We start from the raw sequence: 23,730 nt of genomic DNA on the forward strand, positions 1-23,730 counted from the left end.
AGCAAATAAAAGAGTGTGCAATAAAAGGGGCTGAAATCTTACCACATCAATCCAAAATGGTTGTCGTTGATTGGGGAAACTCTAAATGTTGATTTATGCTAGCTGCATCTGCCAAGTGATAAAAAAGGGGGATAAATGTATTAAGTCTCTTACAGTTGAGCAGGTATATTTTTAAAGTGAAACAGAGCATCCAGAGGTATAGGATGTAAAACTATATTTTCTTACCCATTTGTGTAGGATTGAAGTCGGTTCACTGGACTCTTCTTTGGCAAACAGACTGCTCTCAAATAGGACATAAGGAAATTGTTCTATCTCTAAATAAAATATAGAATGGAAGTCAACAACAAAAATAGCAAATATTTCATAAAATGGCAAAGGAAATAAAATATCAAAAGGAGAAGTTTGTGTCATACCCTGACTTCCATGTTAAAGACTTCTCTCCATCCGTACACTGTATAGTCTGGTAATGAGTTATCAAGTCAACATCCACAGAGTGACTGATTCCTGCCAAACTGCACATCTGTTGAATTAAACATAGAAAGAGGTCTAACAGGTGCACCACTCAGATCAAGCGAGATCACAAAATAAAAATCCTAAATTTCAACAAATTTAGTGTGTCTTTTACCACTTTTGCTGTTTATATCTGTTTACATAGTGGATACTCTGTATTCCAGTCATTGCATTATATTTTTCTCTTCTTTGTGAGGCAGGTCACCATCCAATTTTTCTATGCTCCACTCTTTCCCTTTCAAAGATAGAAACTAATACAAGATTAGTTATGTCAAAAACATAATTGAAAAATGTGCCAAAAGAAAAAATAGAAACAGAAATACAGGCCAAGAAAATAATTAACTCACCTCTTGTCTGCTTTTTAAGACCAAACCTTTTCCTTGGTCCTTGGTTGCTAAGTGATTATAAATCCTGTTGTTTTCGAAGGGCCCTACTGCTCTACATCCTATCAATGGAAAGGTTAGAGGTCAAAGTGGGTCTCACTCTGTTCTTTAGCAAATAAAAGAGTGTGCAATAAAAGGGGCTTAAAACTTACCACATCATTCCAAAGTGGTTGTCGTTGATTGGGGAAACTCTAACTAAATGTTGATTTATGCTAGCTGCATCTGCCAAGTGATAAAAAAGGGGGATAAATGTATTAATTCTCTTCCAGTTGAGCAGAGAAACAGAGCTTGCAGAGGTAAAGGATGTAAAACCATATCTTCTTACCCGTTTGTGTAGGATTGAACTAAGTTCACTGGACTCTTCTTTGGCATATAGACTGATCTCATATAGAAAATAGGGAAATTGTTCTATCTCTAAATAAAAAAAATAGAATGGAAGTCAACAACAAAAATAGCAAATATTTCATAAAATGGCAAAGGGAAATAAAATATCACAAGGGAAAAGTTGGTGTCTTACCCTGAATTCCATGTTAACAATTTTTTTTTCATCCTTTCACTGTACAATCTGGTAGAGAGTTATGAAGTCAACATCCACAGACTGATTCCTGCCAAACTGTACATCTGTTAAATTAAACATAAAGATCAAATAGATGTACTACTCAGATCAAGTGAAAACAGAAAATAAAAATCCCAAATTGCAACAAATTTAGTGTGTCTTTTACCACTTTTGCTGTTTATATCTGTTTACATAGTGGATACTCTGTATTCCAGTCATTGCATTATATTTTTCTCTTCTTTGTGAGGCAGGCCACCGTCAAATGTTTCTGTGCTCCACTCTTTCCCTTTCAAAGATAGAAACTAATACAAGATTAGTTATGTCAAAAAAATTATTGAAAAATGTGCCAAAAGAAAAAATAGAAACAGAAATACAGGCCAAAAAAATAACTAACTCACCTCTTGTCTGCTTTTTTAAGACAAACTAAACCTTTTCCTTGATCTTTGGTTGGTAAGTGACTATAAATCCTGTTGTTTTCGATGGGCCCTGCTGCTCTACATCCTATCAATGGAAAGCCTAGAGGTCAAAATGGGTCTCACTCTAGTTTTTGTTAAAGCAAATAAAAAAGTGTGCAATAAAAGGAGCTCAAATCTTACCACATCATTCCAAATTGTCTGTCATTGATTGGGGAAACTCCAATTAAACGTTGGTTTATGCTAGCTGCATCTGCCAAGTGATAGAAAAGGGGGGTCAATTATTAAGTCTCTTTCAGTTGAGCAGAGAAACAGAGCTTGCATAGGTAAAGGATGTAAAACCATATCTTCTTACCCGTTCGTGTAGGATTGAACTAAGTTCACTGGACTCTTCTTTGACAAACAGACTGCTCTCATATAGGAAATAGGGATATTGTTCTATCTCTAAATAAAAAAAAAATAGAATGGAAGTCAACAACAAAAATAGCAAATATTTCATAAAATGGCAAAGGGAAATAAAATATCACAAGGGAGAAGTTTATATCTTACCCTGAATCCCATGTCAACTACATGTACTGCTCATCATTCTTTCACTGTACAATCTGGTAGAGATTTATGAAGTCAACATCCACAGACTGGTTCCTGCCAAACTGTACATCTGTTAAATTAAACATAAAGAGCAAATGAATGTACCACTCAGATCAAGTGAGAACAGAAAAAAGTCCCAAATTTTAACAAATTCAGTGTGTCTTTTACCACTTTTGCAGTTTATATCTGTTTTCATAGTGGATACTCTGTATTCGGATCATTGCATTATATTTTCCTCTTCTTTGTGAGGCAGGTCACCATCCAATTTTTCTATGCTGCTGTCTTTCCCTTTCAAAGATAAAAACTAATACAAGATTAGTTATGTCAAAAAAATTATTGAAAAATGTTCCAAAAGAAAAAATAGAAACAGAAATACTGGCCAAGAAAATAATTACCTCACCTCTTGTCTGCTTTTTAAGACCAAACCTTTTCCTTGGTCCTTGGTTGGTAAGTGACTATAAATCCTGTTGTTTTCGAACGGCCCTATTGCTCTACATCCTATCAATGGAAAGGTTAGAGGTCAAAATGGGTCTCACTCTGCTCTTTAGCAAATAAAAGAGTGTGCAATAAAAGGGGCTTAAATCTTTCCACATCATTCCAAAGTGGTTGTCGTTGATTGGGGAAACTCTAATGAAATGTTGATTTATGCTAGCTGCATCTGCCAAGTGATAAAAAAGGGGGATAAATGTAATAAGTCTCTTTCAGTTGAGCAGAGAAACAGAGCTTGCAGAGGTATAGGATGTAAAACTATATCTTCTTACCCGTTTGTGTAGGATTGAACTCGGTTCACTGGACTCTTCTTTGGCAAACAGACTGCTCTCATATAGGAAATAGGGAAATTGTTCTATCTCTAAATAAACTAGAACTGTCCAATCAGGACAAAATACCCCCCGCTGGGTTTTTCAGAAGTAAGTTTTTGCATAATAAAGATATGTATCAGACACGAATTATAAAATTTTTCTTCCAGTGACCTTGAACTTCCCCAAATGACCTTGGGTCAAGGTCATGACACACCCTTGGGTCATGGGCAATCTTTGTGTGAAATGAGAACCTACCCAAGTTTATTCATGAGAAAGATATGGACCGGACACGAATTATTAAATTTTTCTTCCAGTTACCTTGAACTTCCCCACATGACCTTGGGTCAAGGTCATGACACACCCTTGGGTCATGGGCAATCTTTGTGTGAAATGAAAACCTACCAAGTTTATCCTTAAGAAAGATATGGACCGGACACGAATTATTAAATTTTTCTACCAGTGACCTTGAACTTCTCCAAATGATCTTGGGTCAAGGTCATGACACACCCTTGGGTCATGGGCAATCTTTATGTGAAATGAAAACCTACAAAGTTTATCCATAAGGAAGATATGGACCGGACACGAAATATGGAATTTTTCTTCCAGTGACCTTGAACTTCCCCAAATGACCTTGGGTCAAAGTCATGACACACCCTTGGGTCATGGGCAATCTTTGTGTGAAATGAGAACCTACCAAGTTTATCCATAAAAGATATGTGTCAAACATGAATTTTGAAATTTTTCTCCCAGTGACCTTGAACTTCCCCAAATGACCTTGGGTCAAGGTCATGACACACCCTTGGGTCATGGTCAATCTTTGTGTGAAATGAGAACCTACCAAGTTTATCCATAAGAAAGATATAAAACCGGACACGAATTATGAAATTTTTCTTCCAGTGACCTTGAACTTCCCCAAATGACCTTGCGTCAAGGTCATGACACACCCTTAGGTTATGAGCAATCTTAGTGTGGAGAAGTAGATTCTAATGTCCCTCTGTAAGAAAGATATGGACCGGACACGATTGCACAGACAGACGGACAGACGGACAGACAGACAGACGGACAGACAGACAGACGGACAAGGTGATTCCCATATACCCCCCCAAACTTCGTTTGCGGGGGGTATAAAAATAGAATGGAAGTCAACAACAAAAAAAGCAAATATTTCATAAAATGGCAAAGGGAAATAAAATATCACAAGGGAGAAGTTGGTGTCTTACCCTGAATTCCATGTCAACTACTTCTCTCCATCCTTTCACTGTACAATCTGGTAGAGAGTTATGAAGTCAACATCCACAGACCAAAACTGTACATCTGTTAAATTAAACATAAAGAGCAAATGAATGTACCACTCAGATCAAGTGAGAACAGAAAAAAAATCCCAAATTGCAACAAATTCAGTGTGTCTTTTACCACTTTTGCTGTTTATATCTGTTTTCATAGTGGATACTCTGTATTCGGATCGTTGCATTATATTCTCCTCTTCTTTGTGAGGCAGGCCACCATTCAATTTTTCTATGCTCCCCTCTTTCCCTTTCAAAGATAGAAACTAATACAAGATTAGTTATGTCAAAAAATAATTGAAAAATGCGCCAAAAGAAAAAATAGAAACAGAAATACAGGCCAAGAAAATAATTAACTCACCTCTTGTCTGCTTTTTAAGATAAACATAGGTAATCAGAGATTACAGAGCTCACCTCAACGAATGTTGTCTTTAAGTAAGGCAAATTAAGTCACACAATTAACCAACAAAATGTGTACATCCAAAAATGCAAACTTTATGCAATTTTGATACTTTGGAATAGACCTATATAAAAACTTAAAACTAGTTCTTCATCATGAAAATGTAATTAAAATCCAGCATCTGAAGCAAGATTGAGAGTTTTCATCCCTTGATGCATCATTTGTGCAACTTTGGTTTATATAAGCCTTATAGTTTCTTGGTGATAGACCTGCACCCATAACTTTTACGAGGTCTATTATCTGGAAAATGTATGTCAAATTCAGCATCTGAAGCAAGTCCATTAGTGTGCATCCTAAGATGTATCATCCATGCAAGTTTGTTCAACATAGAGCTCAAAGTTACTTGGAAATGAAACCTGTATAAAAAAACTAACCTTTTCACTAATCCGGAAAATGTAGGTCAGATTCAGCTTCTGAAGCCAGCCTAGTAGAATGCACCCTTAGATGTACCATCCATGCAAGTTTGGTCATTATAGGGCTCAAAGTTACTTGGAAATGAATCCTGCACCATAAACTTTAACCTGTTTACTCATCCAGAAAATGTAGGTCAGATTCAGCATCTGAAGCAAGTCTGGTAGTATGCATCCTAAGATGTACCATCCAGGCAAGTTTAGTCATTAAAGGGTTCATACTACCTTGGAAATGAAACCTGCACCAAAAATTTTAACCTGTTCACTCAACCGGAAAATGTAGGTTAGATTCAGCATCCGAAGCAAGTCTTGTAATATGCATCCTAAGATGTACCATCCATGCAAGTTTGGTCATTATATGTCTTATAGTAACTTGGAAATGAAACCTGCACCAAAAACTTTAACCTGTTCACTCAAACGGAAAATGTAGGTCAGATTCAGCATCCGAAGCAAGACTGGTAGTATGCATCCTAAGATGTACCATCCATACAAGTTTGGTCATTATATGTCTCATAGAAACTTGGAAATGAAACCTGCACCAAAAACTTTAACCTGTTCACTCAACCGGAAAATGTAGGTCAGATTCAGCATTCGAAGCAAGTCTAGTAGAATGCATCCTAAGATGTACCATCCATGCAAGTTTGGTCATTATAGGCCTCATAGTATCTTCGAAATGAAACCTGCACCAAAAACTTTAACCTGTTCACTCAACCGGAAAATGCAGGTCAGATTCAGCATCTGAAGCAAGTCTGGTAGTATGCATCCTAAGAGTACCATCCATGTAAGTTTGGTCAACATAGGGCTTATAGTTACTCGGAAATGAGACCTACACCAAAAACTGCACCAAAAATGTTAACCTGCACCAAAAACATTAACTTGGTCATTCCTTTGCTGAAATTGCAGCATCTGAAACTTTGACTGGTACAATGAAACACATTAGAAACATCTTCCATGCATTTCTAATCAATATAGGACACAGAAGTACTTAAAAAAAGAAAACTGCTCCAAAAAACTTAACCTTAACCCGGGACGCCGACACCGACGCCGACGCCGAGGGTATCACATAAGCTCCCCCCAACTTCGTTGAGGTGAGCTAAAAACTAAACCTTATCCTTGGTCCTTGGTTGGTAAGTTACTATAAATCCTGTTGTTTTCGAAGGGCCCTACTGCTCTACATCCTATCAATGGAAAGGTTAGAGGTCAAAATGGGTCTCACTCTGTTCTTAAGCAAACAAGCTAATTCAGAGAATTTGTGTCCCCCGCTTAAGGAAAAAGTAAAACATGCACAGCTCGGGGGGAGGGAGGGGGGGGGGAGAGTTGGATCCCCCTCACTGAATTTGTAGAATTATTAAATGTATACATGCATGTATACTGAAGCAAATAAAATATACCATTATGGATATAAAGATTTAATTGCTTATTCTTTATTATGTGTATAGAAGATTCTTTTTATGTGGAATATTTATCACACTGTAATGATGATTTTATGAGTTTGTACAAGCCAGACCTCGTAAATTTTTCATTTCGCGTGCTGATTAGTATTATTTAGTTAAAAAAAACTATTTCAAAAAAAAAGTTGTCGGTCCGGGACTTGAACTCGGGACCTCTCACTTTGGTAGCGAGAAACATACCACTAGACCACGGAATCGCTTTACATGGTGTCAAGTATATGCAGAAGTGAAGTCACATACATGTTAATATTCATATTCGGTATTGTCAAAATTTTACACAATCCATGGTGTTTCATTTATTTAGCCTTTATTAAACAGTTCTAAATAGATGTAATAAGAACATAAAGTCCGCCGAGAACCTGTTTATACGCAATAACTCTCCTCATGCCCCTGTGCTAAAAATAGCGACATGTACTACTATAAATACTAATAAAACAAACGGAGCGGGGCACTTTGAGAGGGGTGAGAGAGGTCCTAGGGAGTTTTGGCATAAAATTACATTGAATAAGCTCAAAATTTTCTTGAAATATCGCCCGGAAATGATAGTGTTACACACAGAATGTGTAAATTTACGACCTTGAAATTTGACCTTTTGACCTCTTTATTAGGCCACAGGGAGTTGTTATGTAAAATTTCATTGCAATAGCTCAAATGGTTCTTGAGATATCGTGTGGAAACGAAAGTATTATAACAGACAGAATTTGCTTATTTATGACCTTGACCTTTGACCTTTTGACCTCAAAATCAATAGGGTTCTTCTTTAGTCCATAGGAAGTTGCTATGCTAAATTTCATTGCAAAAAGTCAAAGAGTTCTCGAGATATCGTGTGGAAACGAAAGCGTTACAGACAGACAGAAAGACGGACGGACGGACAGACGAACGGACGGACAAACCCAAATTAATATCCCCCACTTTTCAAGCGGGGGACAATAAAAGAGTGTGCAATATGAGGGGCTTAAATCTTACCACATCATTCGAAAGTGGTTGTCGTTGATTGGGGAAACTCTAACTAAATGTTGATTTGCCGTATATACTCGCCTAAAAGCCGGTCCGCCTATAAGTCGGTTGTATTTTTTGAGGTTATTTGGCAGGGATTTGCTATTGACCCGCTTATAAGTCGGTACAACTTTTTGCCAGAATCAGATGACATTGTCTAATAAATGCTATGATGTTTTACCCTGTTTTTATAATATTTTTAGAAATGCGGTCGATATATAACTTTCAATTATGAAAAAAATGAAATGATTAAATACATGTATATAAGATACATGTAATTTATGCATTATCTTATAATATATAAATGATATAATATATCCATACTTTGTTCAACGATACAGTAGCTGTTAAAAATGTTTATAGAATACGATTCGCCATCCAGAAAATTACCAGTTTTTTATGACTCGCCTATAAGTCGGACATAGAGCTTTGGACAAAAATTAAACTCCCAAAATACCGACTTATAGGCGAGTATATACGGTATGCTAGCTGCATCTGCCAAGTGATAAAAAAGGGGGATAAATGTATTAAGTCTCTTTCAGTTGAGCAGAGAAACAGAGCATGCAGAGGTATAGGATGTAAAACTATATCTTCTTACCCGTTGTGTAGGATTGAACTCAGTTAACTGAACTCTTCTTTGGCAAACAGACTGCTCTCATATAGGAAATAGGGAAATTGTTCTATCTCTAAATAAAAAATAGAATGGAAGTCAACCATAAAAATAGCAAATATTTTATAAAATGGCAAAGGGAATTAAAATATCACAAGGGAGAAGTTTGTGTCTTACCCTGAATTCCATGTTAATGACTTCTCTCCATCCTTACACTGTACAATCTGGTAGAGAGTTATCAAGTCAACATGCATCCACAGACTGATTCCTGCCAAACTGTACATCTGTTAAATTAAACATAGAAAGAGGTCTAACAGGTGCACCACTCAGAACAAATAAGGACAGAAAGCAAATATCCCAAATTGCAACAAGTTCAGTGTGTTTCTTACCACTTTTCCTATTCTTATCTGTTTTCATAGTGAATACTCTGTATTTGGATCCTTGGAACATGTTCTCCTCTTTTTTATTTGTGCAACAACCATCTGTCTGTTCTATCCTCCAATCTTTCCATTTCAAAGACAGAATCTAATACAAGATTAGTTAAGTTAACAAAAAATTGAGAAATGTGCCAAAAGAAAAAAAATAGGGAAAATAGGCTAAGAAACAATTACTTCGCCTCTTGTCTGGTTTTTAAGACAAAAACTAAACCTTTTAAGTGATTCCTCTTTGCTTAGTAGCTATATGTCTTGCTGCTTCCGGTGGGGGTCTGCTGTCATCATTTAGCCTGTCAAAAGTTCAGAGGTCAAAATTGGACTCAATATTCCTCATGTGAACGCAGCTCATTAATTCCAAAAATGTCAAGAGAAAGAAAATATCTTACCGCATCATCCAAAGTTTGCAGTTATTGATTCGACAGACTTTTATTCATTGTTCCTCCAAGCTAGCCAAGTCCTCTTCTACTAACAAAAAATAGTAAAAGTGTCAAGTCTCTTTCAGTTGAGCAAAAGTAGCGTAATTCAAGAAAGAGTGAGCAGAGCAAGAAGATATCTTTTTCATTCTCGCAAACTTACCTGAAGAATTTGTCAAAGTGCTCTCGACTCTTCTTTTGATGAACAGACTGCTCTTGGATGGACGGATTGAGGCAATTCTATTTTACATCCAAATAAAATGATAAAATGAAGTCAATAAAAGGGGAAAATGCCAAGACTACATCAAATTGCAAAGGGAGAAATTGTCAAAAATGGGGAATTTTATGTCTTACCCTCAATTTCATGTTAAAAGTGTTGTCCATACTTACACTTGACAATCCGATTGACGAGTCATATGCATCGAGTTAACCTCCACAGTGGGTCAAGCTTTTTGCTAGTTGGTTGAAACATAGACAGAGATCAAACAAGTGCAGCATTTGAATCAAGTGAGAACAAAAAAAAAACAAACATAGGTAGTCAGAGATTACAGGGCTCACCTCAACGAATGTTGTCTTTAAGTAAGGCAAAGTCACACAATTACCCAACAAAAAAGTGTATATTAAAAAATGCAAAATTTATGCAATTTTGATCTGATACTTTGGAATAGACCTATATAAAAACTTCAAACTAATTTTTCATCACAACAATGTGATTAAAATCCAGCATCTGAAGCAAGTTTGAGTTTTCATCCCTTGATGCATCATTTGGGCAAGTTTGGTTTATATAAGCCTTATAGTTTCTTGGTAATAGAACTTCACCCATAACTTTTACCTGGTCCATTATCTGGAAAATGTATGTTGAATTCAGCATCCTGAGCATCATTCATGCGAGTTTGCACAACTTAGGGCTAATAGTTACGTAGAAATGAAACTTGCATAAAAATTTAACCTCTTCACTAATCCCCCCCAAAAATGTAGGTCAGATTCAGCATCCGAAGCCAGCCTGGTAGAATGCAACCTTAAATGTATCATCCACGCAAATTTGGTCATTAAAGAGCTCATAGTTACTTGGAAATGAATCCTGCATCAAATATTTTAACCTGTTCATTCATCCAGAAAATGTAGGTCAGATTTAGCTGCAGATCAGTAGCGTTATGGTTTTATATATTTGTCTTTGACCATAACGCTACAGATCCCGTAGTGCAAAAAAGGTGCAATTTACGGCGCAATATTTTTTGCGCCCTTTTGGGGAGAATTTCTCCACTTTTCAGCATTGGTCAATCAACTACCTTTCACTACCTAATTCTAGACATGTTCTGTAGCCAGTATGTATAGTTTATCCACCTCCCAACCATTTATAGTTGTCTCTACAGGCAATAAACTCGCTGGAAGTGAATTTTCAGTAATCTAACAAATAATTTTAATCAAGCGAGTTTATCACTTGTAGAGAGAACTATAAAAGGTTGGGAGATAGATAAAATATACGGTTTAGTTAAATAATGTGTCTAGAATTAGGAGTTGAAAGGTAGTTGATTGAACAATGCTGGAAAGTGGAGAAATTCTCCCCAAAAGAGTGCAAAAAATATTCCGCCGTAAATTGCACCTCTTTTGCACTACGGGATCTATAGCGTTATGGTCAAAGACAAATATAAAAAACCATATCGCTACAGATCTGCAGCTAGGTCAGATTCAGCATCCGAAGTATGCATCCTAAGATGTATCATCCAAGCAAGATAAGTCATTATAGGGCTCATTGTAACTTGGAAATGAAACCTGCACCAAAAACTTTAACCTGTTCACTCATCCGGAAAATGTAGACCAGATTCTGCATCCAAAGCACGTCTAGTAGTATGCATCTTAAGTTGTACCATCCATGCATGTTTGGTCATTATAGGACTCATAGTATCTTGGAAATGAAACCTGCACCAAAACCTCTAATCTGTTCACTCAACCGGAAAATGTAGGTCAGATTCAGCATCAATAGCAAGTCTTGTAGTGTACATCCTTAGATGTATCATCCAGGCAAGTTTGGTCAACATAGGGTTTATAGTTCCTTGGAAATTATAGACCTACACCAAAAACTGCACCAAAAATGTTAACCTGCTCCAAAACCATTAACCTGGTCATTCCTTTGCTGAAATTGCAGCATCTGAAACTTTGACTGGTACAATGAAACACTCTAGAAGTATCTTCCGTGCATGTCTAATCAATATAGGACATAGAAGTACTTAAAAAGAAAACTGCTCCAAAAAACTTAACCTTAACCTGGAACGCCGACACCGACGCCGACGCCGAGGGTATTACATAAGCTCCCCCAACTTCGTTGAGGTGAGCTAAAAAAATTCAACATTACAACAAATGTAGCTTGTTTCTTACCAAGTTTGCCATTGTTGACCTGTTGTCTTGTAGTGGATACTCTGTATCCAGATTCTTGCAATGCTTTCCTACTTGATGTGCGGCCAGCCAATGTCTGCCTGGGCTATACTCCTCTCCGCCATTCTCAAAGATAGAAACTGATACAAGATTATTCAAGTCCAAAAAGAATTTTTTAAACTGCACAGAATAATGATATATTTAAAATACATATTAATAAAGAAAGGCAATTACAAAGGGAGAGTTCATGTGATGGTAATATAAGAAAGAAATAGGGCATAGAAATACAAGCTAAAGAAAAAATTTAGCTCACCTCATATATGACTTTTAACACAAAAACTACACCTTTTCCGTGGTCCTTGGTTGCTCATTGGCTTCGTGTTGCTGCCTCTGGTGGAACCTGCTGTCATACAGCCTGTCAATTGAAAGCTTAGGGGTCAAATGAGACTCAGTCTAGTTCATGTGAATACAATTCAAAAATAATCGAACTGTCACGTAAAATAACGCATTTTACATTAAATCAAAGTCAATAAATGGGAAAAAATGTCAAGACTTTATTGAATAACTAAAGGAGTTACTAGGAGCCTCTTACCCTCAATTCCATGTTAGGACTGTTGTCCATCCTCTTTGTGCTCTAACTGAAGAGTCAGTCAGACGACCTCAACAGTGAGAATGATTATTGCCAAGCTTTTCGTCTGTTAATTGAAAAATGATTGAAAATTAAAAAGAGATCAGACAAGTGCACAATTTGGATCGAGTAAAAACAGAAATAAAAAATGCAACAAATGCAGCTTGTTTCTTGTCACATTGGCTATTGTTTGCCTGGCCCCAGGATCATGAAGAAGACTTAGACTTCAGTCAATTTTTCAAACGTCTGTAAAATGTTGATTAATTACACTGAATTAATCTCAAAATTTGCAAATAACGGCACTTTTGAGAATCAATATTGTACTTATTTTAATTTTGATTTGCTTGACTTCCACAACACTCAAGTACAACATGAAGATTTTGACTTAAGCTTAAGATGCTTCATGATCCTGGGGCCTGGTGTCATAGTACAAATTCATACCTAGATCATTGCAATGGTCTTTTTTTATTTGTTTTATTGGCCCATGTCTGTCTTTTACGCTTCCATACCCTTATCAAAGATAGAAACTGAAACAAGGTTGGTGAAACCCTCAAACAAAGTACAAAAATGAAAAAATTCAAAATATATGAAATAAATGTTAACAAATAGGGACAATTACAAAGAGAATGTATAGAAATGAAAGAAGAGTATAGATTATAGAAATACAAGCTAAAGAAACAATTCATCTCACCTCATATCTGGTTTATAATACAAAAACCAAACCTTTTCTGTGGTCCTTGGTTGCAAAGTGGCTTCGTATCTTGCTGCTTCTGGTGGGTCCTACTGTCATACAAGCTGTCAATTAATAAGTGTAAGGGTCAAATGGGACTCAATCTATGTCATGTGAACACAATTTGTAAATAATAAAAAGAGCCTGCATCTTACCGCATCATCCAAAGATGACAGTTTTTGATTCGGCAAACTCCTATTTAATGTTGCTCCAAGATAGTCATGTCTCCTTCTGATAAAGAAAAAAAGCTGATCAAATGTAACATAAATCCAGAAAGAGATAAAGAAGTAAGGAGGCATAACTTACAACAGTGAAACCTGTCTAATTTGACATGCACTGGGAGACACATTTTGTATCGGAATAGACAGGATGTCGAATTGCACCGTGTTAAAATCATGAAAAATAGTAAAATGGGAAAGAAGTTTAACGTCGGAATTCACAGTGGTCGGATTATTCAGGTGTCGGATTAGACACTGTAGTACCATTAGAATTGGCAGCGGTGTGCTGGGCTCTCCTTTTGATACCAGATTGCTCTCTAACAGGAGAATGGAGGCAACTCTATTTTTGATTAAAAAATTAAATGAAAGTCAATACAAAGGCTTTTTTAAACTCTGAGAAAATTTCAGAAAGAGAAGTTTGTCTCTTACTGTCAATTTCACGTTAGGACTGTTGTCCATCATTACTCTTGGTGCTCTAGTTGAGGAGTCATCCAGTCGACCTCCACAAAAAGAATGATTCTTTGCAAGTTTTTGTCTGTTGATTGAAAAAAATAGAAAGAGATCATACCAGTGAACTATTGGAATCATGTGAGAATAGAGAACAAAAAAATCCAAAATTGCAACAATGCAGTTGTGTCTTACCAAGTTGACTATTGTTGGCCTGTGGTCATAGTAGATACTCTGTATCTGGATTCTTGCAATGCTCTCCTATTTGTTGTGCTACTGGCCACTGTCTGTCTTATACTTCTTTACGCCCATCTCAAAGATAGAAACTGATACAAGATTATTCAAGTCCAAAAGGATTTTTAAATACACAACAGAATAAAATACTTAAAATACTAGTACATATCAACAAAGAAAGACAATTACATAGGGAAAGTGCGTGTGTTAGTAAGGTTAGAAAGAGGATAAGTCTTGGAAATAAAAGCTTAAGAAACATTTCAGCTCACCTCATGTTCGGTTTTTAATACAACCATAGGTAATCAGAGATTACAGAGCTCACCTCAACGAATGTTGTCTTTAAGTAAGGCAAAGTCACACAACAAAAAGTGTACATCCAAAAATGAAAATATTCATGCAATTTTGATCTGATACTTTGAAATAGACCTATATAAAAATTCAAACTAGTTCTTCATGAATATGTAATTAAAATCCAGCATCTGAAGCAAATTTGATAGTTTTTGTCCCTTGATGCACCATTTGTGCAAGTTTGGTTTATACAATGTTATATAAGCCTTATAGCTTTTTGGTAATAGACCTGCACCCATAACTTTTACCTGGTCCATTATCTGAAAAATAAATGTCGAATTCAGCATCCGAAGCAAGTCCATTAGAGTGCAACCTAAGATGTATCCTCCATGCAAGTTTGATCATTAAAGAACTCATAGTTACATGTACTTGGAAACGAATCATGCACCAAAAACTTTAACCTGTTCACTCAACCAGAAAACGTAGGTCAGATTCAGCATCCGAAGCAAGCCTGGTAGTATGCATATTTAGATGTATCATCCATGCAAGTTAAGTCATTATAGGGCTCATAGTATCTTAGAAATGAGACCTGCACCAAAAAACTTTAACCTGTTTACTCAACCGGAACAATTTATAAATATATATTCAAAATCCGAAGCAAGCCAGGTAGTATGCATCCAAAGAGACAATGTATCATCCATGCAAGTTTGGTCAACACAGGGCTTATAGTTACTTGGAAATTAAACCTGCACCAAAAACTTTAACCTATTCAGTTAACCGGAAAATGTAGGTCAGATTCAGCATCCGAAGCAAGCCTGGTAGTGTGCATCCTTAGATGTATCATCCTTGCAAGTTTCGTCAACATAGGGTTTATAGTTACTTGGAAATGAAATCTGCACCAAAAACTTTAACCTGTTCACTCACCCAGAAAATGTAGGTCAGATTCAGCATCCGAAGCAAGCCAGGTAGTATGCATCCTTAGATGTATCATCCATGCAAGTTTGGTCAACACAGGGCTTATAGTGACTTGGAAATTAAACCTGCACCAAAAACTTTCACCTGTTCACTCAACCTGAAAATGTAGGTCAGATTCAGCATCCGATGCAAACCTGGTAGTATGCATCCGTAGATGTATCATCCATGCAAGTTTGGTCATAAAAGTGCTAATAGTTACTTGGAAATGAGACCTGCACCAAAAATTTAACCTGTTCACTGAAACCGGAAAATGTAGGTCAGTTTCAGCATGAAGCAAGCTTGAGAATAGAGAACAAATGCATCCTTAAATGTACCATCCATGCAAGTTTGGTCAACATAGGGCTTATAGTTCCTTGGAAATGAGACCTACACCAAATAGTGCACCAAAAATGTTAACCTGCTCCAAAAACATTAACCTGGTCATTCCTCTGCTGAAATTGCAGCATCTGAAACTTTGACTGGTACAATGAAACACACTAGAAGCATCTTCCATGCATGTCTAATCAATATAGGACATAGAAGTACTTAAAAAGAAAACTGCTCCAAAAAACTTAAAAGGGACGCCGACACCGACACCGAGCCGACGCCGACACCATATTCAGCTCCCCCAACTTCGTTGAGGTGACAAAAACCAAACCTTTTTCTGTGGTTCATGGTTGCTTAATTATTGGCTACATGTTGCTATCTTTGTGTGTGTGGGGGGGGGGGGCTTGCTGTCATACATCCTGTCAAATAATAAGTCAAATGGGACTCAGTCTAGCTTAAGTGAACTTAATCTATAAATAATTAAAATGTAACGTAACAAAGCCTCAATCTTACCGCATCGTCCAAAGTTGGCAGTTGTTGGTTCGGCAAACTCCTATTCAATATTGCTCCGTGATAACTAAATCCTCTTCTGATAAAGAAAAAAACAGATGTCAAAGAGCTATGTTTCCTTCAATTGATCAAATGTAACATAAATTCATAAAGGAAAAGAAGGGCAAGGATGTATAATTTTATCTTCTCAAGCTTACCTGTAGAATTGGCCGCGGTGGTCTGGACTCTCTCTTTGATGTCCAGATTGCTTCCAAGCAGAAGGATAGAGGCAATTCTATTTTACATTTACAAAAAAATAAATGAAAGTCAATAAAAAAGACTTTGTCAAATAATTAAAAGAGAAAATTTCACAAGGAGAAGTCTGTCTCCTACCCTCAATTCCAAGTTAGGACTGTTGTCCATCCTTACTCTTGCTCGCATTGAAGAGTCATCCAGTTGACTCATACAGCGGGACTGATTTTTGCCAAGCTTCTTTACGTTGATTGGAAAATAGAAAAAACAAGTGCATTATTTGCATCAAGTGAGAACAGCGAACAAAAAATCCAAAATTGCAACAAATGCAGCTTGTTTCTTACCACTAGGTTATTGTTGACCTGGTGTCTTAGCACAAATCCATATCAAGATTCTTGCAATGATCTTCTCTATTTTTTTTGGTTGGCCCATGTCTGTCTTTTACGCTTCTCTGCCCTTATTTAAGATAGAAACTGAAACAAGGTTAGTGAAACCCTCAAAGAAAATACAAAAATGACAAAATAAACAACATATGAATAAATGTTAACAAAGAGAGACAATTACAAAGAGAATGTGAAGCGTTAGCATTGTTAGAAATGAAAGAAGGGTATAGATTATAGAAATACAACCTAAAGAAACAATTCAACTCACCTCATATCTGGATTAATACTAAAACCAAACCTTTTTCTGTGGTCTTTGATTTCTAAGTGGCTTCGTGTCTTGCTGCTTTTGGGGGGATCTGCTGTCATACATTCTGTCATATAAAAAGTATAAGAGGTCAAAATGGACTCAGTTTACATAGTTGAAAACAATATTGAAATAATCAAAATGTTAAGAGAAAGAGTCTGCATCTCACCGTGTCATCATCCAAAGTTGGTCGTTGTTGATTCGGCTATTTCCTATTCAATGTTGCTCCATGATGTCTTAATCCCATTCTAATAAAGGAAAAATCCGGTGTCAAAGAGCTAACTTTCTTACAGTTTAGCAAATGTAACATAATTCCAGAAAGAGATAGAAATGCAAGGATGTATAACTTAATCTTCTCAAACTTACCTGTAGAAATTGCCGCTGTGTACTGGACTCTCCTTTCGACGACCGGATTTCTCACAAACAGGAGGATGGAGGCAAATCTACTTTTCATTAAAAATTAAATGAGTCAATAAAAAGGAAAAAAGTAAAGATTTTCTCAAAATATCACAGGGAGAAGTTTTTTTTACTAAGTAACAATACAACAGCTTCTTACCAATTTGTCTATTGTTGGCCTGTTGTCATAGTGTATACATGTACTCTGCATCCGGATCCTTGCAATGCTCTCCCCTTTGCTGTGCGGCTGGTCAATGTCTGTCTGTCGTTTACTCCTCTCCACCTTTCTCAACCATAGAAACTGATACAAGATTATTCAAGCCAAAAAAATAATACATTTAACGTATACACTAACTAAGAAAGACAATAACAAAGGAAAAGTGCATGTGTTAGTTATGTTATAAAGCGACAGAGCTTAAAAATACAAGCTTAAACAATTCAGCTCACCTCATATCTGGTTTTTAATACAAAAACCAAACCTTATCCATGGTCCTTGGTTGCTAAGTGGCTTCATGGCCTGGCTTACTGTGTCTGGAAGGACCTGCCATCACACAGCCTGTCAGTTAAAAAAAATTAAGGTTTCAATGGGACTCAGTCTTGCTCAAGTGAACACAATTTATAAATAATTAAAATGTCTCGTAAAAAGAGCCTTTATCTTACCTCATCATCCAAAGTTGGCAGTTGTTGATTCAGCAAATTCCTATTCAATGTTGATCCATGATAGTTATATGCCCTCTGATAAAGATGTCAAAGAGCAATGTTTTCTTAAATTCAGTTGATCAAATGCAACATGAATCCAGAAATAGAATGCAGAGCAAGGAGGTATGACTTTATTTTCCCAACCTTATCTGTAGACTTGGTCCGCAGTGTACAGGACTCTCCATTGGATGACTCGATTGCTCTCAAACTGGAGAATGGAGGCAAGTCTATTTTTCACTAAAATTAATTGAATGAAAGTCAATAAAGGATGATGGAGGAAATCTATTTTTTTATTTTAATAAAGAAAATGAAAGTCAATAAAAAGGAAAACTGTAAAAACTTTTCTCAAAAAAGGAGAGAAGAAAATTTCACAATGAGAAGTTTGTCTTTTACCCTGAATTCCATGTTAGGACTGTTGTCCATCCTTACTCTTGGTGATCTCACTGAAGTGTCATCCAGACGACCTCCAAAGTGGGACTGATTCTTGCCAAGCTTTCCGTCTGTTGATTGAAAAATAGAAAGAGATCAAGCAAGTTCACAATTGGGTTGAAGTGAAAACAGAGAACAAAAAATCCAAAACTGCATAATGCAGTTGTGTCTTACCAAGTTGACTATTGTTGGCCTGTTGTCATGGTCGATTCTCTGTTTCTGGATTCTTGCAATGCTCTCCTATTTGTTACTAGCCACTGTCTGTCTGAGTCGTATACTCCTCTATGCCCTTCTCAAAGTTAGAAACTGATACCTTATTATTCATGTCCAAAAAGAATTTTAAAAACAAGACAGAATATTTAGAATACATGTACACGCTAATAAAGACAATCATAAGAAAGGGAATGTGCATGTGTTAGTTATGTTAGAAAGAGGTAGGGCTTGGAAATACATGCTAAAGAAACGATTCAACTCACCTAATATATGGTTTTTAATACAAAAACCAAACCTTTTCTGTGGTCCTGGGTTGGCTTCTTGCTGCTTCCGGCCTGTCAATTGAAAGTTTAGAGGTCAACATGGGACTCAGTCAAGCTCGTGTGAACACAATTGATTAGTAACCCAAATTTAAAGAAAATGAATTTTTAAAGAACGAATCTTACTGAATTTTCCACAGTTGGCAGTAGTTGATCGGACAAACTCCTACTTGATGGTGCTTACTTTTGGTGTTTTCATTGAAAAGTCTTTGAGTCAGTCAAGCTACACAGAAGGGCTGATTCTTGCTAAGCTATATTGCAATAACATGGAAAAAGATCAGACAACTGAATCATTGGTATCAAGTGAAATCAGAAATTAAAAAATTCCACAACGACAACAAATGCAGTTTCTTACCACATTTGACTTTTGTTGGCCTGAAATATGTGTTCAGATCATACTTATGTCCTGCTCTTTGTTGTGCAGCCGGCCACTGTTTGTCTGTCTGTACTATATTCCTTCCTGTCCTTGTCAAAGAGAAAAACTTATAAAAGATTAGTAAAGTCAAAAAGATTTACATACAAGAAACTAAACAAAAACACATGAAAAATGCATACAAAAAATAATTTATTAGAAAGAGAGACAATTACAAAGGGAATGTGCAAATATTAGTTAGCAATAGGAAAGGGGGAAAGGGGTATTTTGCATAGAAATAAAAGCTAAAGAAACAATTCAGCTCACCTTATGTCAGGTTTTTATTACGAAAACCAAACCTTTTCTGTGGTACTTGGTTGCTAATTGGCTACGTCTTCATGCTTCCGGTGGGACCTGTTGCTATACACCTGTCAATTTAAATTTAGAGGTCAACAAAGGACTCTAGCTCAAGTGAACGCAAGTGAAAAATTAGCAAAGTTTCAAGAAAAAGAACCCGAATCTTACTATATCATTCAAAGTTCTTAGTGGTTAATTGGACAAACTTCTACTCAATTTTTCCTCCTTTACCGTTGATAAGTCATTGAGCAGACCTTCACATAATGGCTGACTGTTAAAACATGGAAAGAGATCAGAAAATTGAACCATTTGCATCAAGTGAGTTCAGAAATCAAAAATTCCACAATGGCGACAAATGCAACTTCTTACCAAATTTGACTTTTTTTGCCTGGAGTAATATTGAACATTCTATGTTCAGATCCTTGTTGTATCCTCTTTGTTGTGTGGCCGGCCACTGTTTGTCTGTCCTATACTCCTCTCTGCCCTTGTCAAAGAGACAAACTGATAGAAGATTAGTCAAGTCAAAAAGAATCAAACACAAGAAACGAAAAAAAACACATGTAAAATGCATATAACAAAGAAATAGTTAGAAAGAGAGACAATTACAAAGGGAAAGTGCAAATGTTAGTAACAGGAAAGGGGAATGAAGGGTATTTTGCACATAAATACAAGCTAAAGAAATAATTCAGCTCACCTGATATCTGGATTTTAATACAAAAACCAAACCTCTCCCTTGGTCGATCCTGGCTGCTGAGTGGCAACATATCCAGCTTCTCTTCATTCTATCAGTGGAAAGTCTAAAGGTAAAACTTGGATTCATGCTATATCTTGTGAAACAACAATTAAAAAATATATGTCAAAATTTCAAGAATAAACCCCCCATGACACCATAGTTTTAGTTCATTCTAGAAGTTTGAAAACAAAAGTGCAAAGGGAATTCATACATAAATTGAACTTAAGCTATTTTTGCCGATTTTTGCTAGAGTATTTTGTTAAGTTGTTAAATCAACCTGTTTTGCATAACAATGAAACCTTTGGTACTTTCAAGATAAATTCTTGGATCTGAACGTCTGTCCCACTTTTGATTGCAGTAAATTTCCCTTAAAACATTTTTATGAACTTTATGTGTAATTCTCATCGCATTTTCAACAGAAATCATAATCCAAAATTGTAACAAAGGCAGCTTGTTTCTTACCAAATTGGCTATTGTTGGCTTGATGTCATAGTGGATACTCTGATTCCGGATCCTTGCAATGCTCTCCCCTTTGCTGTGCGCTCGACCACTGTCGGTCTGTTTGTCTGTCCTTACCATTTCCATCCTTATCAAAAATGGAAACTGATACAAGATTATTTAAGTCCAACATGCTTTTTAATAAGACAGAATAATAATATATTTAAAATACATATTAACAAAGACAATAACAAAATGTGCATGTATTAGTAATGTTAGATTGGAGTATGGCTTAGAAATACAAGCTAAAAAGCAATTCAGCTCACCTTATATCTGGTTTTGATACAAAAACCAAACCTTTTCGATGGTCCTTAGTTGGAAAGTGGCTTCATGTCTTGCCCTTTTCGTGTGGAGGGGGGCTGCTATCATGTAGTCTGTCAGTTGAAAGTTTGGTGGTCGAATAGAACTCAGTCTAGCTCATGTGAACACGTCAAAAATGAGGAAAGTGACAAAAAGCTCGAACCTTACCTTATCATCTAAAGTTGACAAATTCCTTCTCAAATTGCTTTCTTTATGGTCTTTTGCTTGATAAGTCAATGAGCCGACCTATAAAGAGGGTAGATTCTTGCTAAGCTTTTTAATCTGTTACGTGAATCATTTGAAAGAGATCTAACAAGAGAATCAATTGGATCAAGTGAGTTCAGAAATCAAAAATTCCACATTGGCGACAAATACATTTTCTTTTTACCATATTTGACTTTTGTTGGCCTGAAGTAGATATATTTTCCTCTTTGTTGTGTGGCCGGCCACTGTCTGTCTGTCTGTACTATACTCTTCTTCGTCCTTGTCAAAGAGAAAAACTGATAGAAGATTAGTAAAGTCCAATAGAATTCAAAACAAAATCAAAGAAAAAATGGAATTGCATACAAAAAATAGATTTGTTAGAAAGAGGGACGATTACAAAAAGGAAAGTGCAAATGTTAGTTACATTTAGTTACATGTATGAGAAAAGGAATAAGAGGGTATTTTGCAGAGAAATAAAAGCCAAAGATAAAATTCAGCTCACCTCATGTCTGGATTTTAATACAAAAACCAAACCTTTCCTGGCTGCTAAATGTCCACATATCCTGTTGCTCTTCATCCTATCAATGGAAAGTCTAAAGGTGAAACTTTGATTCTGACTAAAAAAATATGTCAATATTTTAAAGAATGAGACCGCCATATTTCAAGTTCATTCTAAACCTCTGTTTGAAAACAAAGGGCTAGAGAATCCATGCATAAATTAGACTTGAGCTATTTTTGTCGATTTTTGCTGGAGGATCTAACTTTTCTTTAAAAACCCATTGCCAAATCTGTCCCACTTTTGATTGCAGTAAATTTCCCTAAAACATTTTTAAAAAATCTTTTATGTATACTAGTAGCATTCTCCACAGAAATCATAATCCAACATATCAACAAAAGCAACTTGATTCTTACCAAGTTGACTATAATTGGCTTGTTGTCATGGTGGATACTCTGTATCCAGATTCTTGCAATGCTCTCCTATTTGTTGTGCAGCCCGCCACTGTCTGTCTGTATGTATGTCCTATACTCCTCTCTGCCCTTCTCTAAGATAAAAACTGATACAAGATTATCCAAGTCAAAATATTTTAAAAGCAAGACAGAATAATAATATACTTAAAATACATACATGTATAACAAAGAAAAACGATAAGAAAAGGGAAAGTGCATGTGTTAGTAATGTTAGAAAGAGTAAGAGCTTAAAAATACAAGCTAAAGAAACATTTCAGCTCACCTCACATCTGGTTTTAATACAAAAACCAAACCTTTTCCATGATCCTTAGTTGCTAAGTGGCTACATCTCTTGGCCCCCTTTGGGGGGGGGGGGGCTGTCACACAGTCTGTCAATTGAAAGTTTAGGAGTCAAATGGGACATTGCCTATCTCATATTTGAACACAATTTAAAATTAGCTAAGTGTCAAGAAAAGAAGATCGAATCTTACCTATCATCTAAAGTTGGCAGTAGTTGATCAGACGAATTCCTTCCCAAGTTGCTTTCTTTTGGCCTTCTGCTTGAAGAGTCATTGAGCCGATTGATTCAGAGGGGATGATTTTTGCTAAGCTTTTTGTCTATTGAGTGAAACGTGGAAAGTTATCAAAACAAGTGAATCATTTGAATCAAAAGAGTTCAGAAATCAAAATTTTCCAAAAAATGACGACAAATACAGTGTCTTACCCCATTTGATTTTTGTTTGCCTGAAGTAATAGTAGATATGCAGTGTTCAGATCCATGTTATGTCGTTATATTTGTTGTGTGGCCGGCCACTTTCTGTGTCTGTACTTTACTCCTCTCTGCCCTGGTCAAAGAGAGAAACTGGCAGAAGATTAGTAAAGTCAAAATGAATATAAAACAAAAAACAAAACAAACCAAAAAAAAAAAAACACACACACATGAAAAATGCACACAAAAATAATTTGTTAGAAAGAGAGACAATTACATTGAAAGTGCAAATGTTAGTTATAAGAAAGGGGTAAAGGGGGGTATTTTGCATAGAAATAAAAACCAAAGGCACAATTCAGCTCACCTTATAATTGGTTTTAATACAAAAACCAAACCTTTCTCTTGGCCGATCCTGGCTGATAAGAAGCTACATATCTTAGCTGATGTTCTTCATCCTATCAGGGGGGAAGTTTAAAGGTAAATCTTGGATTTAGTTTGGATCTTGTGAAACAAATTTAAAAAATATACTTCAATTTTTCAAGAATAAAACTGCCATATTGCCATGTTTCGAGTCCATTCTAAACCTAATTTGAAGGAAATTCATACTTAAAATGAACTTGAGCTATTTCTGTCGATTT

The 23,730-nt window shown here is 36.2% G+C and overlaps 1 protein-coding gene and 3 long non-coding RNA genes across 11 annotated transcripts; all 4 read right to left on the reverse strand.

Moving 5' to 3' along the window:
- Window positions 1-427: 427 nt before the first annotated feature.
- On the reverse strand, window positions 428-9,548 carry LOC134270974 (uncharacterized). Of its 3 annotated transcripts, XR_009992916.1 has the most exons (8): window positions 9,471-9,548; window positions 9,281-9,359; window positions 8,850-9,184; window positions 8,638-8,744; window positions 3,212-3,300; window positions 1,046-1,115; window positions 626-955; window positions 428-520 (listed from the first exon to the last, which is right to left on the reverse strand). It is a non-coding gene; the product is annotated as an uncharacterized LOC134270974 (long non-coding RNA). The 3 variants fall into 3 exon arrangements; XR_009992917.1 differs by lacking the exons at window positions 8,638-8,744; window positions 8,850-9,184; window positions 9,281-9,359; window positions 9,471-9,548 and adding an exon at window positions 4,471-4,545 and having other exon boundaries at window positions 626-745; window positions 858-955; XR_009992915.1 differs by lacking the exons at window positions 8,638-8,744; window positions 8,850-9,184; window positions 9,281-9,359; window positions 9,471-9,548 and adding an exon at window positions 4,471-4,545.
- A 3,407-nt stretch (window positions 9,549-12,955) lies between these two features.
- Window positions 12,956-17,882, reverse strand: LOC134270979 (uncharacterized). 2 transcript variants are annotated; one of them, XM_062753245.1, is made up of 5 exons: window positions 17,491-17,882; window positions 16,389-16,484; window positions 16,214-16,290; window positions 16,020-16,095; window positions 12,956-13,103 (listed from the first exon to the last, which is right to left on the reverse strand). In XM_062753245.1, the coding sequence occupies exons 1-5, from the start codon at window positions 17,539-17,541 to the stop codon at window positions 13,095-13,097; spliced, it is 309 nt and encodes a 102-aa protein (XP_062609229.1). In that variant the 5' UTR covers window positions 17,542-17,882; the 3' UTR covers window positions 12,956-13,094. The 2 variants fall into 2 exon arrangements, with proteins under 2 accessions (XP_062609229.1, XP_062609230.1); XM_062753246.1 differs by lacking the exon at window positions 12,956-13,103 and adding an exon at window positions 15,855-15,925.
- A 107-nt stretch (window positions 17,883-17,989) lies between these two features.
- Window positions 17,990-19,745, reverse strand: LOC134270981 (uncharacterized). 2 transcript variants are annotated; one of them, XR_009992925.1, is made up of 6 exons: window positions 19,347-19,745; window positions 19,118-19,242; window positions 18,633-19,006; window positions 18,423-18,529; window positions 18,174-18,266; window positions 17,990-18,065 (listed from the first exon to the last, which is right to left on the reverse strand). It is a non-coding gene; the product is annotated as an uncharacterized LOC134270981 (long non-coding RNA). The 2 variants fall into 2 exon arrangements; XR_009992924.1 differs by having other exon boundaries at window positions 18,029-18,266.
- A 338-nt stretch (window positions 19,746-20,083) lies between these two features.
- Window positions 20,084-22,746, reverse strand: LOC134270980 (uncharacterized). 4 transcript variants are annotated; one of them, XR_009992923.1, is made up of 6 exons: window positions 22,348-22,746; window positions 21,938-22,013; window positions 21,620-21,714; window positions 21,400-21,477; window positions 20,896-21,305; window positions 20,084-20,482 (listed from the first exon to the last, which is right to left on the reverse strand). It is a non-coding gene; the product is annotated as an uncharacterized LOC134270980 (long non-coding RNA). The 4 variants fall into 4 exon arrangements; XR_009992920.1 differs by having other exon boundaries at window positions 21,620-22,013; XR_009992921.1 differs by having other exon boundaries at window positions 20,084-20,497; window positions 21,620-22,013.
- Between the last annotated feature and the right edge of the window lie 984 nt (window positions 22,747-23,730).

Source organism: Saccostrea cucullata, unplaced genomic scaffold (genome assembly GCF_032062105.1).
Source record: "Saccostrea cucullata isolate Sc308-1 unplaced genomic scaffold, CSIRO_AGI_Scuc_v1 ctg1567, whole genome shotgun sequence".
Lineage (NCBI taxonomy): Eukaryota > Metazoa > Mollusca > Bivalvia > Ostreida > Ostreidae > Saccostrea > Saccostrea cuccullata.

Coding starts and splice junctions, on each gene's coding strand:
- LOC134270979 (XM_062753245.1), bottom strand. CDS start 17,541: ATGCAGAGTACATGTATACACTATGACAACAGGCCAACAATAGACAAA. Junction 16,291..16,388: donor GTCCTAACTTGGAATTGAGG/GTAGGAGACAGA, acceptor AATGTAAAATAG/AATTGCCTCTATCCTTCTGC. Junction 16,096..16,213: donor CACCGCGGCCAATTCTACAG/GTAAGCTTGAGA, acceptor TTTCTTTATCAG/AAGAGGATTTAGTTATCACG.